The 15,300-nt window shown below is 37.1% G+C and overlaps 1 protein-coding gene across 4 annotated transcripts in view; it reads left to right on the top strand.

Moving 5' to 3' along the window:
• NLGN1 (neuroligin 1) overlaps positions 1-15,300 on the top strand; it is a 390,085-nt gene that overhangs the window by 22,187 nt on the left and 352,598 nt on the right. For 2 of the 4 annotated variants that reach the window (XM_075268671.1, XM_075268669.1), the window contains exons 2-3: positions 4,426-5,224; positions 5,617-5,676. In XM_075268671.1, coding sequence (XP_075124772.1) covers positions 4,732-5,224; positions 5,617-5,676 — 553 coding nt within the window. In that variant the 5' untranslated portion in view covers positions 4,426-4,731. The remainder of the gene's footprint in view (positions 1-4,425; positions 5,225-5,616; positions 5,677-15,300) is intronic. The other 2 variants (XM_075268672.1, XM_075268670.1) reach the window with 1 other exon arrangement.

Genomic DNA, 15,300 nt, shown 5'->3' with positions numbered 1-15,300 from the left:
ATAATTTTATATTGATGGCCATATATGTCATGAAGGTTTTATTTTATTGGTAAGGGTTTTCTAATGTTTACAGCCTTTGGCATTTCAGAATGATCAAATGTTAAAGAGCAAACATTTATCATTTCATTCTCCTTATATGTGTAGTCTTAGAGGATTCAAGTGCAGCACTCATGAGACTATTGAAGCATAAGGGTTTGTATTTTAAGGATTACAAAAGAAATACTTTTTAATTGGGGTTTGTAACATAAGCGTGACATTGATTGTTTCTATGTAGTCGACATAGGTTATGATGGAATATTTTACCATACATTTACACTAAACAGTTGAGCATCAGGAACGATGCTTTGATGCCTTCTTTGTCATTGCTCCCTGTGTTTATACTGTATATGAGGCCAAAGACAAGTTTGGATAACTCCTCGGATGCACCACTCTAGTAATTCCCTGCTTTCATTTAGGCTGGTATGGTCAGCAGGATATATTAAAAAAACTAAAATAAACAAATATCCTGCGGAGTCCACTGGGCTCTGAACTGCAGGGCACACTGGTGTGAACAAGGCCCGACAGTTAACTTCACTGCCGGGCTATTCCACCAACTGAGTGCTTCTCTGATACTTCTCAGAGAAGCTGCCACTACAGTACAAAGCAGTTGCACTTAAGCAAACAATGACTGTGTAGTCCCAGTACAGCCAGGAAGCTGATAGCCTGTGTGAACTGTGCCCTAAGCTATGGCTTCAAATTCGGAAGGGAGACACACTTCCACAAACATATAAGACACAGACAAACCATATAACAGTGCTGGGCCACACACAGAGCCGCAGCACATAGGACATTAGGTATTTGAGGCTACCTAGGTGGCAGTTCCCTGGGCAATTCTAGGGCAACAATTCTAACTAAGCCCTACCTAGCTAAGGCATCTCACTAACAAACTAATGACTTGTGTTTGAGAACCACACAGGAACCAATGCACACACACCCACATATTTGCAAATTATACTAGAGCACCCGACGGCCCAAAACAGCCTCCTTAAATGGAGGGAAGGCGGGACCGATCAACCAGCCCAGATGCCAATAGGCTGACACCAGTGTCAATCAGCAGACTGACCACGCCTATCGGCTGCAAGAGGATTAACCCCATGCATGCTGGACTGAACAGAACCAGTGGAACAGGCTGTGACCCTAATACCATGGCCGCACCTCTCACACAGTCCTAACATAGGCCCTGTTTACATTTGTGTTTGGTATTCCGTTTGGGGAGTCCACTGAACAGAAACCTATACGGATTAAAAAGTGGTTAGCTAAGAAACCACATGGACCCTATAGGCTATAATGAGGTCCATGTGGTTTCCGCTTGGTGACCGCACGAAACATGCAGAGAGAAAAGTGCAGCTTATGAACCGGACCTTACAATTATAAGCAATTATATTACATTTAGAAACTGAAAAAAAAACAGTACTTATAAATACTAATAAATATTAGGAAGGGATTAAATATTAGTCTAGGCTCATATTGTCAGAGCTTCCATCACGGAAACATGAGGATTCCCAATATAGCCATTAGGTGCCATTTTAATCTGTTATGCGTAAGACATGCTTCTGTCTTTTCTAGGTGTAGTATAGGGTGGGGAAAGGCAAAGTGCAGTGAAACTAGGCAGACAAGTAAGAATGTGGGCACTTTGCACCTTGGGCACACCCCATAGTTGGAGGTACTAATTTAATTTTGAGCACAGACCTAGGCTATAAACATTGTAATCACTGTTCCCTCTAAACTGTATGCTCTTAAAATTATAGCATTAATATTTGGAATCCTTTCAGACATTTATAACTATTATTGTGCTTGCTAACCTCAATAGTATGTTGTTTTAACTCTTTCATTACCAGCGAGTCCAACACAAAGCGAACACTGACTGTAAGTAGGTTGAACTCCAGAAAAGTAATTTAGTTTAAGTTTCCCACCCAGACTACTTTGCAAAATAGACTAAAAATTATATTGATACTTCATGTATTTTGAAGTTTTTAGAGGAAAGAATACATTAAAGATATGCAAAATAGATGAATAACGTCCAGTCTCCAATTATACAGAGATAATTCTGAAAATCCCTCAATTGTGTATTTAAACCATTTCATTTATGTATCATCTTACTACTTTTAATTGGAATTCATTCCTAAAACGTGATTTCAGCTTTGCTTTCTCACTTTATTTTTGCTTCTCATGTTTTCTCACTATTCTTTTGTTCATTTTATTACAATTATGAATTCACGGCAGGTATACATACCAACTGTAGATATTGCTCGCAGTGTTCATATTATATCACATGAACCTACTTGAAATTTCCTGTGCCGTAGGCAGAAATATATTATTATAATTGACTCTCAGCATTTTATTTTGTTTCATTGTAGTAGATTTTTTTTTCTAGTGATACTACATAACACATACACATTTCTGCTAGAAAGATTTTTGCTCATGGATTTTAACTGAGATATTAAAATATAATCATATTTAATTTTTAAATTATAGACACGATACATAAAAAGTACTGCACAAAACTAGCTGAATGAGTTATTGTAAAAAAGCATACAAATATTCAGATATACAATATATACAGATGTACAGAAAGAGTTAAAACTACTGTAGCATGCTATCTAGGGTTAAGCAATCGGGATCGGAAAAGATTGGATTCCGATCGGCGATTGAGTAAATTTCACAATCGCAATCAGAATTCTGACCCGAGGTCGGAGATTTTTTCAAGATCGACTCAACCCTCAAGTGACTTTTCCCATAGAGAAGCATTGACTAGGGTTGATGATCAGGATTGGAAAAGATCGGACCCCGATTGGCAATCAAGCAAATTTCATGATCGGGATCGGCTGGAAAATGATCGGAAATCGGATTTTGAAATTGATACTGAAATCTCAAGATCAGCTCAACCCCAATGCTATCTTATCACACAATAGAACAAATGCCAATGAAAAGTAATTGAAAAATGTTTTTGCAGTGTCTATTCATTGTTCTATGTTGTCTTCTGTGATAAGATATCAAACTGCAGCAGAATTTGAAATTGACCATATATATATATATATATATATATATATATATATATATATATATATATATATATTTATTTATTTAACAAATTACCTATACAGAGACCAAACCTGCTCAATCTTGAAATGGATTATATTCTCAACTGACTAGTATATGACCATTTAGGAAGATTAACAACTAGGTGGTAGATAAGAGGCGGTAAATCTGTTTGACAACATCTGTAATGCACTGTGGAATATGATGGAGCTATATAAGTAAGCAAAATAAATAAATAAAAACGAGTCTGTCAGCAGTAAATTTATTCTAAACCTAATTGTAGTACCTTGTAGAGGTGATTCTACAGTTTCCAAATATGCCTTTGTTATTCAGCTTTGAAGCACCATTTTCACGTAAATCACTGTTTTCATTGTATGCTAAGATGCACCCAAAAGCTCTCTTCATTTCATTTGCTTATGTATAAAACAGCAAGTAACATGAAAATGGGGCTCCAGAGCTGATCAACAGAAGCATATTTGGAAATCACTTCTACAAGATACTGCGACTAGGTTTATAACAAATTTACTGTTGATAGATTCTCTTTACCTACTATAGAGGATCAAGTTGGTAAAAGCATGGTCTTCAATTTTTGAAAAATTCTTTACATGATAAAAGAGGGGATGAGATGGTGGTATTCTTCACGTCAAAATGTTTCTTTAATACTCATCATTACCATAATTTGTATAAGTCAATTGGACCTTGACAGGTTGGCATGATGTAGTGACACATTTTTATTTCAATATTTAATAGCTATGTTTATTTTAGATGGCTATCATTCCATTGAAAATAGGAAGCTTTCTCTAAATTGTTGAGAGATCTAGATTTCACATCGGTCCTTAAACAAAAAAAAAAAAAAAAAAAAAAAAAAAACTTGTAGGAAATGGAAACATTTGCTGAATCACAGTGATAACTACATTTTTCCAACATGTTATAGGAATGCTATATTTTTTTGACATGAGCTTGACTTGACATTTTGGTGGTAAATTAATTTGCTGTCTATCATCTGTCAATCCTATCTATCTATCTATCTATCTATCTATCTATCATCTATCTATGTATCTATCTACCTACCTTTCTATCTGTCTATTTATTTTTCTACTCCTTTATAGATTTTTTTTAAAAAATTGTTATTTTTGGGGTTGAAAAAATGCTTAGTAATTTTTTTTTCATATTCTGAAGAATAAACTATCTATCCAATGTATAATGAAATTAATTAAAGTTGTCTTAGTTTGCTATAATTAGAAAAGAGAAAACATTAAGCAATACTCATAGCTTGCACAGCATTTAATTATTATTGTCCAGTTTATATATTTTTCCTTATTAATGACTTATTCTCGTTTTCTCCAGGATATAGACCTGCGGCTAACTGGATTTGATTTATAAGAAGGCAATGTGCAGTAAATGGCATTTCTTCTGATATTGCTACTATGGAAAACAGTATTGTCAATAGAATGTAGCCTGATAAATAGTGCTTAGTGAAGATGCTGCTTCAGTGAGTGCGAAATCAATGGAAGATTCTCACTGCGTGAAAACCCTTCTGAGATTTTCCTGGCAGGATCACATTTAACAAACCTGATACATTTCCTTCGATTGCCCTGTTTTACACAAGTGGATACAAATAATATTGCTTTCCTCTGCAACTAATGTGGGACTATGGCGTTTCCAAGGTCCATTCGGCTGAACTGTGTATGGAGAGTAGCAAGGTTGCATCTGCTACCCATGGGATTGGATGTCATGTTTCCTTTATGTATATTTGGATTTTTGCTTCACATTACAACCGTATACTCACAAAAACTGGATGACGTGGACCCCATAGTTACAACGACTTATGGCAAAGTACGAGGTGTTAAGAAGGAACTAAATAATGAAATACTAGGGCCTGTTATTCAGTTCCTTGGTGTTCCATATGCTGCTTCTCCAGTAGGGGAGCGCCGTTTCCAGCCACCGGAGCCTCCGACAACTTGGGGAGATGTAAAAAATGCCACCCAATTTGCACCAGTTTGTCCCCAAAACATTGTGGGAGGCAGACTTCCCGAAGTCATGCTTCCTGTTTGGTTCACCAACAACCTGGATGTAGTTTCTTCCTATGTGCAAGACCAGAATGAGGACTGCTTGTATTTAAATATATATGTTCCAACTGAGGATGGTGAGTTACATGCGGAAACAAAACCCAATGAGATTTCTTTTCTTTTTCTTCTTTTGCTTTCCTCAGTTCTAACCATATTAATCCTGTATATAGGTTGCATGCCTGTTTAGTTCTTAGCATGCTGGCTTTTGATGTGCATGATGCTCTTTTGTGTGTGATCCGGTTTTGTACTCATGTCTACACTCATGTTCTCCTAAGGCACGGGTATTTCAATGGAAGGTATTTCTTCTCTCCTACCTGCCCATTGATGATACATTCTCCTCCATTTGCATGTGCAGGCGCCACAGCGTTGGAAGCATAGCCAAAGGCAGAGCTAGGTAAACGGTGTTGCATGCTCCTACTCTCTGTCATGGAGCTCCATGTTATTTTTTAGTTTTTTATTCATTTTTCAGTAAAAAGAATATCCAAGGAATGTGTCCGGAAACCCGGCAAGAAAATATGTAGAAAAGGAGGTATGTATTACAGCAACAGATAAAAAACAACAATAAATAAAAGTGGAAATACTATAGAGAGTAGGAGTAAGGAATAAAAATACTACTTGTGTACTTTTAACATGACAATAAATAGGGTCAAACTTATTAAAATGGTCTAAAAGCAAAACTGTCTTAAATTTCCGTAGCGACCAATCACAGCGCATCTTTAATTTTGCATTCTGATCCTGAAAAGTAAAGACTACATTGAGATTGTTTGCTATGAGCAGCTAAGACAGTTTTGTTTTAAGTCCATTTTAATAAATCTGCCCCAAAGAATCACAGTCAATATATTTGGAATCAGATAAATCTACTCCCAATTTTGTAAAAAGTCTTAAAGAGGGCTTTTTAACACCTTCACCGCCTCTAATTCATTGCATAGTTTGATAACGGATCCCATCATAGTTGGAAATGTTTCTCTAGCCCCTATCAGTTTTGGAACCCAATATACTAATTAGGCTTTCCACTGTCAGGTGGGTGGTCTTGAGCACTCCCCAGGACCACCCACCTGACACTAGAGAGCCCAATTAGCATATAGGGTGCTGAAGCTAACAGCGCTGATTCCTCAGGAACAGTGGGGCTTAGAGAAAAAATTACAACTACTCCGGAATCAGTATTGATGGACGCAAAGGGGTGGAAGTGGTAAAGAGGTCCTCCTTTTTAAGTATATACAATTAAAAGATCCTCCACTTTTATTATATCAAATATACAATTATTAGATTTATTAAGGACCATACGTCTGAAGTTTATTCAGCTACTGTATGGGAAAAGATAACTATAGTTGTATGAGGCCAAGTTGCTTACCTGCATCTATGTTCGTTCAATTAATATTACAACCATGGCTTTTAAGTGATACCTGACAGTAGTCTATAGTCCGGAGGAATATACAATCCAGTAGAGTGGGTTTTTTTTCTACTTAATAGGGGTACATCGATACAAAGCTATTACAAATACAATACCATTACAATTGGTTTAAAGAGGGTTTTATGAAGGTTTTGTTGACATTTTTTTCCTCTAAGCTGTTGTATGAAATGCTGTCCCTTTCTTCTTAGTTAGAATGAACTGGTGTTGTATTTGCTATATTATTTTATTTTTATTATTATAAATTGTTTATGATGAGTAAAATATAGATATCCAGATTTTCATTGTCTTACACACAAAAAAGCTAATAAAAAAAACTGTTTAAGAACAAATAATTTTAATGACATATTTAGTTTAGAATTAGTTCTTAGGGTATGTTCGCATGGCCGAAACCTTTTTCTGCCATGTGACTTTTCCGCGCAGCTAGCCGCAACGGGATACTGATGCAGTGCACTGGCATCCCGTCGTGGCATCCTGCTCCTGATTAGGCCTGAATGAATGGGTCTTATCGGGTTTGAGTCTTGAGCTGTGGACTCCATGGCTGACTCAGCCACGGAATCCGTGGGAAGACAGGGAATGTCGCTTATTTTTCCTGCTAGCTGAAAAAAAATCGCTTGTGGGGAAAAAAAGCGAGGGATTCTCATGGAAATTAATGTGAGACATATTTGCAAGCGGATTTTGAGGCGGATTCCATGTCAAAATCCGCCTGCAAAAAAACTCTGTGTGAACATAACCTTATAGTTTAGATTGGTTTTTAATCTAAATTGATTCTTCTGAATCTTTAGGCCCTCTTCTTTAGGCCAGATTTGTAGTTGGTTCACTGGATTGCATCTAGGATTTATGCAATCCCTATGGGTCCATATTTTGGATCCAGTGACCACGCTGTGTGCCATTGTATAGTAAGGGCATGAGGCAACAAACTCCTTATCAGAAGCATCGTAATTGTGGTGTTGTATTCATTGCATAGAGTAGGTCAGTTGCAGACCAAGGAGGCCAAATTGCAACACGGATCCCTAAAGTCAAGAATTGCACAAAACTCATCAGGCATTGTATACTTGTCTTGTCAAATATTCTGCCCAATGTACTCACCGTGTTGCTCCACATAGCAATAATAACAACACATGAAATCCTTAATATATTTAGTGAGATCACGGCCTCAGTGTTCAATCATAAATTAATACTAGAGCATTGAAATGATAGGAAATTCAGATTCTTCATGGTTTATCTACAGCTGGTAGAAGATGCAGGTGCTTTACATCTCCTTTGTCCTTTATATCAGCCTGCATTAAACACATGGTTTAACAGAGTCTGCATCATGGTGATCGGCCCGCCGCTGACACCTCTGGTATTGGAACATTGCATGTCATCAATGAGCTACTCTAAAAAAAAGACATCAAGGTGAATTCTAGTTGATTAAATATGGTAGGGGGCTTAAATATAATAAAAAGTTGTACTTGACTTCCACTCCACTTCCTGTGACTGCAATGGTGACCCTATCTGTTCCCATAAACTGAATGAGCAGGAATTACCAGGCATTTTCTGCCTTGGTAAGAAGGTGCAGGTGCAAGTAGAGCACAGTAGTGAAGGCATACTCGCCTTAATGAATTTGGTGTATCTTAGACGGTCCATAAGCCAGAAGTTGAAAATGTACTCCAGCTAGGGGCTGTCATAGATGTCAGTCATTATTTGCACCAGTAAATTAGTTGGGGAGCAAAACCCTCTTCCTGACATACCTTGTTCAAGTCAGCCCCCATATTTTTCAATGAATTATAGCAACTGCTATAAATACGTTGATTAATTTCACCTATACAGCTCTAGCTGATAAAACTTGCTGCCCGCAGCCACCACTAGGAGTAGCTCAGTACATATGAGTTAATTCAGCTCCTTTTGAATCCAATAGAAACTGTACAAATCTCCTTACAGCGTGCTCCCCCTAGTGGCAGCTGTATAAAAATATAGTGAATCTATGTTGAAAAGCAAGGGAAGATAAGTGTCAGGCCCCTCCCCTCATGTGCACCATAGTAGTTGGGTGATCTGTCTACATGGTAGGTACTGGACAGCAGGCCATGGGTACCAACATACTGACAGCAGCAGGGAATCAGTGGAAAAGATTATAAGCTCTTTTTTTCAGCTGTTTGGAACACTGTTTTATACAACTGGAAATTGTATATAAATGTAATATATATGCAAACCCAACATGTACAGTATGTCTTGGTTTATCATTGGTGAGACTGTAAGTTAAGGATTACCTAAGTGTTAATGTGAAGCAATAGAAGGACAAACAACTGTAACAAAATAGTGACAATAAACATATAGGCACACCAGCTAGTGCATAATAGATACTTAAAAAATTCAATTGCACATTTTTTTTTTTTTTAATTTTGTGCATGAAAGGTCAGCAGGTGGCTCCTTGTCCACCAGAGCAGTGACATTTCAAGGTGAAGGTTTTATGAAATCATATCCACCACCTTCCATACTCACCGCAGGTTATCAGAAGGCGCCTTCCAAAAGAGGACTTTAAATTAATTGTTAGCTAAATTAAGAAACTGGAAAAAATTTCAATCAGAATTTGTATTAATGGGCATGCGGAGAGTGCCGGGCTGTAAATAATTACTGGACAAAAACAATCACAAATTAATTGCTGGATGAACAAACGTGCGCCACCAGTAATGTGTCTGCATTTACTTATGCAAGCAGAAAAAAAAAAACTACCCGGTTCACTAATTTCTCCATTTTTTTTTACATTTGTTTTTTGATTTTTTTATGCTTTGGACTTTTTGAAAAAAATGATTTGTTTTACCAGTAAGTAAATTGAAATTCTGACCTTTAGTATATAGTAAAAAAAACTCTAGCATTGTAATTGGCATATCAAATAGTTTGTGCTCCATATAATTGGGTTAGATGTATCTAGTGAACTCTGATGGGTCACTTATGTCACTGAGAAATATTTATCATCATTGTCTTGTCTAATGCAAGGACATACGCTTCTGAAGCTTTATTAGGAAAGGAAATGGAAGAGTTTACTGAGAGTCTGTAAGCCAAGCCTTGCCAAAAGCATCATACCCTTTCAACCTTCATTGGTCTTGTGGACCTCCATAAGAAAAATCCCTTGTCATGATATCTCAGAGACAAGTCAGAAGCAGTTTGAAGGTGAACATGACCCTCTAATGATGGAATACAGGAATATTACTCTCACATCCAAGATGTCTATCCTAATGCTTCTGCTCTGTAGGTCATATAGCCAGTTGTAGTCAAATATTAGGCGTATAAAAGCTTCCGAATTGGGCTGTAATCCAAGGCATGTCTCTGTGCATCTGAGCAGCAATAGCAATCAGACAATAGGATCAATAATCCCATGGACCTGAAATATGCACATTGTGATCCATCAGAAACACCACATGAGCACTTTGCCTCTGCACCCAGCTTCTACTAAATGAAGTCTCATGAGATATGACGAGTTGATATTCCCTTTTTTTTTGCTGTCAAATTGTCAAATTAAGGATTGATGCAGTTTGGTGGATTTTCCCCTCTAGGCTCTGAGGGATATTAAGGACTTGGCATATGAAAGACGTGCATTTTTTTATACATCAGCTTTAACAGAAATCTAGTTACTGAAACAGTTGTAGGTATAGCATACAGCCATTAGTGCCTGAAATCATCTTTATAATGTTGTATTATATGACAAATAATAATTCCCCAGTAGTCTGTGTTTATCCTGAAATCTGTCATTGTGACTACTGCTTTATTTTTGGGATGAATAAAGCTACTCAGCTCCGGACAGTCTGTAAAACTGACGCTCTCCTTATACACAGTACAGGGGATACGTTTGGGATAGATGGGGGGAGGGTATGATAATTGGTGGTTCAATGACTCTTCTAGGTGAATGGAGTGGTGGTGCATATGCATGACCTATACTCCATAGACTTCTATGGGACAAGGCAGATAACTGGGTACAACTCTCTAAATCAAATCCTATACCATTAATTTGTAAGTGTAACATTCTTCCATTCACACAATGATCTGAGGTCCCCTGATCTCAGGATCACTTTGGGTTTTCTGTGATCCTGCACCCCACGTATGCTCTTTTCTGTAGAAAGGGAAAAGTCCCTTTAATATTTAGGCCTTGTGCAAACACTATTATGTATCTTAACCGCTACATAATAATGGCTTAATAACCATATATAAACCATCAATCATGTATATATATATATATATGATAACTTACATCGTATATTGAGCAATATCATTGTGCAACCCACCTTAAACAATGCTGAAATCTGATCAACTGCAACATTTCAAGTTCCATTCTTATCTAATTTTTATACATTTAACCTTTTACAAAGCAATAGACGTCTTACATAGTACTTGGTGAAATGGCCCTACACATTAGAGTCGTATTCATATTTGTGATCATTCTTGTATTTTTATACATAATCACAGTAACCTATGGACTTTTTTGTACGTAAGGGAAAGTCTGCAATAAAGCCTATGCATCTTAGGTAATCTTGGCTCTAAAGATATTACGTACCACCATGTACAGTTGTGTCTATGCCAGTGTGTCATGATTGTAAATGGGGTACGGTGGGCAATTCTACAAAGTGCTCTGTTCGTAGACAAGGCTGCAGTAATTTACATGTCATTTGCTAGTGTGCAATGCAGCAGTGCTTCTTATTATGCAGCACATCAGGCATATGTAATTAGCAGCACAACCTATTACACTGACTTAGGTTCAGAGAGGCGTAAATAAAGATGCATGACTCCTACGTACCCTGTACAAACTTTTATTGCTATTCATCATTATAAAATCTCTTCTTGTTAACAGACGCTGGCCAAGTAAATTGGGTTTGGAGTGTGGCAATTGATTAAATGTTCTTATTTGCAAATAAAAGTTAAATGTGTGTCACTCTTTGACACTCTCGTTGTTCTGATGATTTATATTTCACTTGGAAAAGATGCATGAGCTTTATACTTATATCTGTGTTTTCCACTCTGACATTGCTAGATGTATGGTCGGTAATTTATCTCTGTTATATTTTAGAGAAAGACTAGAATCAAAAAGATTTTGTAGCATTAAAATAATAGAAAAAGTTTTAATGCATTCATTGTCAAGAACATAGGTCAGCTAGAGGGTTTGTACGAGAATAAAAAGAAAGAGGTCCATCTATGACCATAGGCTATGTCTGACAACACAGTGCGGACCTATTCTGAGACCTGAGACTCTTTAGTAGGGTCAGTGGTACTCCCCAGTACTCATGTGGTAGACTATGGAATATATTTACTTTAGGTATCAAAAGTGTTAGTCTTCTTATTCATAGTAGAAAGCCTAATAAGCCTACATTCATAGCAACCCTGTGACTCCATTAATAATTCAGTAAGCCTTTGAGTCTCAGTACAAGACTCCATCTCTCATTTTGCTTAAAATTGGTAAAGAGAAAAGTCCTGCAAGGCGGAAACCTGGTAGACCCCATTATAGTCTATGGGGCCACACGTTTCACATGTAACCATTTTTTAAATGGATATGGTTTCCATTTTTTGGGTCGCCAAGCAGACCTGAAGGACATATATCTGAATGCTAGTGTGAACTGTGCATTAGAGGGGTTTATGACATTAGAAAGAAACAGGTACATCCATGATCATGGACTATGTTTGATGTCAAAGTGCAGTCTGTTAAATAGGGTCGGTGGTACTCTGCTAAATTATGTTTATATCAGCTCCAGAAACCGGTAGCCTTCTCCGTTCACCCCTTCTTGTTCAATAGTAGAAAAATTGGTAGTACTACATGCCTAGCATGTCTGCATGTATAGCAAGCCTTGCTACGTAATTCAGTAAGGGGCCTTTTACATAAAGATTTTTTGGTTATAGTGAACAGAAAAACACCAGAAACAAAATGTAATCAAAATATACATTTTATTAGTGTAAAATTGTACAAACTAGACACAATAACGAACAATATATTTACAATAGGAAAAAAGATCCAGCACCGAAGAGTTACTAGATTAAAACATGGCTTTTATTCTGAATTACTAAAAAAACATAGCGTGAACACCAAAGTGCATAGAGAATATATATATAAAAATTGTATGTTTCATACCAATCCACGAAGACAAAAAAACATCAGACGAGACCTACATAACACTTCGGTGCTGGATCTTTTTTCCTATTGTGAATACTGCTTTATTGCCCGGTCCAGAGGGCAGATTCTTGCATCGAAATATACAAGACTATTAATTGCGGTGGCTGTGGTTAAACTACCTTTTGTAACAAACAATATATGTAGGGGAGCAAAATAATCTCAAAAGGTGCGGTGAAGAGGAGGTATATGTATATGAATACATATTAAATGTTGATAGGGTTACATGTGCTCTATAATACAAGTATACCAAAAGCATGCAGGGGAAATATCAAAACACCAAGCATATAAATGATGTAAAAAGTATGCAAACTCCAATGGAGTCCCCCACACAAAGAACAACATGTAAATCATGCACAGAGACCCATGAAAACATTACCTATACCGCCCTCCAAGACCGTACCATAGCCCATAACGTACTGTACCATAACCCATAACGGTCTTGGAGGTAAATGGATAGTACATGTGAATGTAAGAAACTTTGTAATATATCTTTATTAAGGAAATAATAGAATCCTGTCATATCCTGCTTACACACAGGACTCTAGGGAGAAGGGATGAAGAGGATGCTAATTGATTTATTGTCTCATTCTGTGCACTGGTAGCCTCTTATCTCCAGCTTAGTAGTGTTAAGAGAGTTCTGTCACAATCACAGAATAGCAGAGTATAACAGAAACCTGGTAGATACGCTTATCTGTGAGCAGTGACCAGCAGCCTCTCTTTACTCCTTCCTCCTCCATAGACTAATATTTAAAAAGTAACTCAGTTTGATAAATGGAGACGGCAATATATTTGTTAATTTATGATATATTATGTTAGGTTCACACCTGCGTTCGAGTTTCCGTTCAGGGGATCCGCTTGGGGACGCCCCAAATGGAAACCTAAACCACTTAAAAAAGCGGTTATCTTCAGTAACCCCCAGGATCCTTAGACTATAATGGGGGTCCAGAAAGGACAGAAAATGCTATAAGAAAAGCGCTGCTTGCGGGATTTTTTCTTTGCATTTTTAAAGTGGAAGGGGGAACGGAACCTCCCAAGCAGAGACCAGGCACAGGTGTGAACCTGGCCTTACATAGTTTCTTATATTTGCCTGTTCTATTCATTTATGGAAAATTTGTTCTATAACTGGTTATTGTATAATTTTGTTACCAAATTAGAACCAAGTTAAAGGTAGACACATGTGTATGCTTGGCAATCTTCATACCGCATGTGGATGAACGATTGTTAATAGGCTCCTTTGCCCCATTCAGTTTTCATGAGGGGATGTGCTGCTGGCAATGAATGATTTTGCTAACATGTTTTTCAAGGCAAGTGATCAGGAATGAATAACTAGCCAATATTGACACCTATTAAAATGATCATCGGGACTCCCTAATCCATAGTTCTGTAACTCATTCAGCTTAATGTATATAGTTATACATAATCCTCTATGATACTGTCTTATTACTGATCACTATTACTGATAGTGTATCCACCAGGTATGTTTATCCCATGAACTTTAGGACCCAGGAAACCTGATTTAATTCCTGTCATGGCATAGCACTATGCAGACTATCACACATAGTGTGTAGGAAACACGTACTGGTCACACTTAGTCCAGTTCTTTGCAATTGAATAGAGATCTTCTATTCAGCTTCATGAATAAGACCGGACGGATTTATTTCTCCTGCTGGGGCTAACTACACATGTGTTAGATGGGAGTTGCGTCCCTGGAAGAAAACACTTTCTATGTGGTGGGAGCAGGACATGTTGGGGGAAGGGGGATCTTTTGGAAATCTTCCAGAAATGTGTAATTATTAGTTCTTTGTACAGAATTAAGAAATACATTATGTATTATGCTTTAGCAGTATATCCAATGGGTCTTCTGGATCTTAATACTTTTCCGTTTTTGTAATTCTGAATGCACATAACAGGTAATGGTCCACAACAAAAGTCATTGATGCAGTAGCCTTTAAAATATAGTTACATACATAGTTAGATAGTAAATAGGGTTGAAAAATTCAATTCACCTCCGTTTATTATTATGTGGATTTAACCCAGAGGGAGGCAATCCCTTGAGATAGTCGGACATTGTATTTGTTCTATGGGTAACCAAATTTCTTCTTGACTTGAAATATGGTAAAAATAAATCCATAGATCAATTTTTCATCTTAAGCATTTTAAATAGTAACGCCATACTAGCTCTTGCGAGAAATCCCATGACTCAGCTTCACACGTGTGCTGCTGCTTGATACATTTGCAAGTGCAGTGTACGCAGTTAGCTAAGGCTAGGTGAGAAAATGGTCTGTTTCCAGATTTGTAAGTAAGTTTAGGTGCAGCTGTAATACCACATCTTGTCTAATGCTGACAATATCTAAGCAGAAAATGTACATATGTGATAAGTTTACTTGTGTATCTTATTTTCTTTGTGTTTTGTTATGAATATCTGTATAGCTCAGAATGGGTCTCAATCCTCTATTGCCTCAACAAGTCCATAGACGACTTCTAGTAAAATAATAATGGCAGATTTTGGTGGAGGAAATTCCTAATAATCTAACTTCTAAACCTGACATCACTAATACATTTATGGCTATTGTCTGTAGAATGCTTTTGTGTATTTCCTAATTATTTACAAT

Source organism: Leptodactylus fuscus, chromosome 3 (assembly GCF_031893055.1).
Source record: "Leptodactylus fuscus isolate aLepFus1 chromosome 3, aLepFus1.hap2, whole genome shotgun sequence".
Classification (NCBI taxonomy): domain Eukaryota; kingdom Metazoa; phylum Chordata; class Amphibia; order Anura; family Leptodactylidae; genus Leptodactylus; species Leptodactylus fuscus.
The sequence above is the reverse complement of the archived record's forward strand: the minus strand, read 5'-3'. Positions and strand labels throughout refer to the sequence as shown.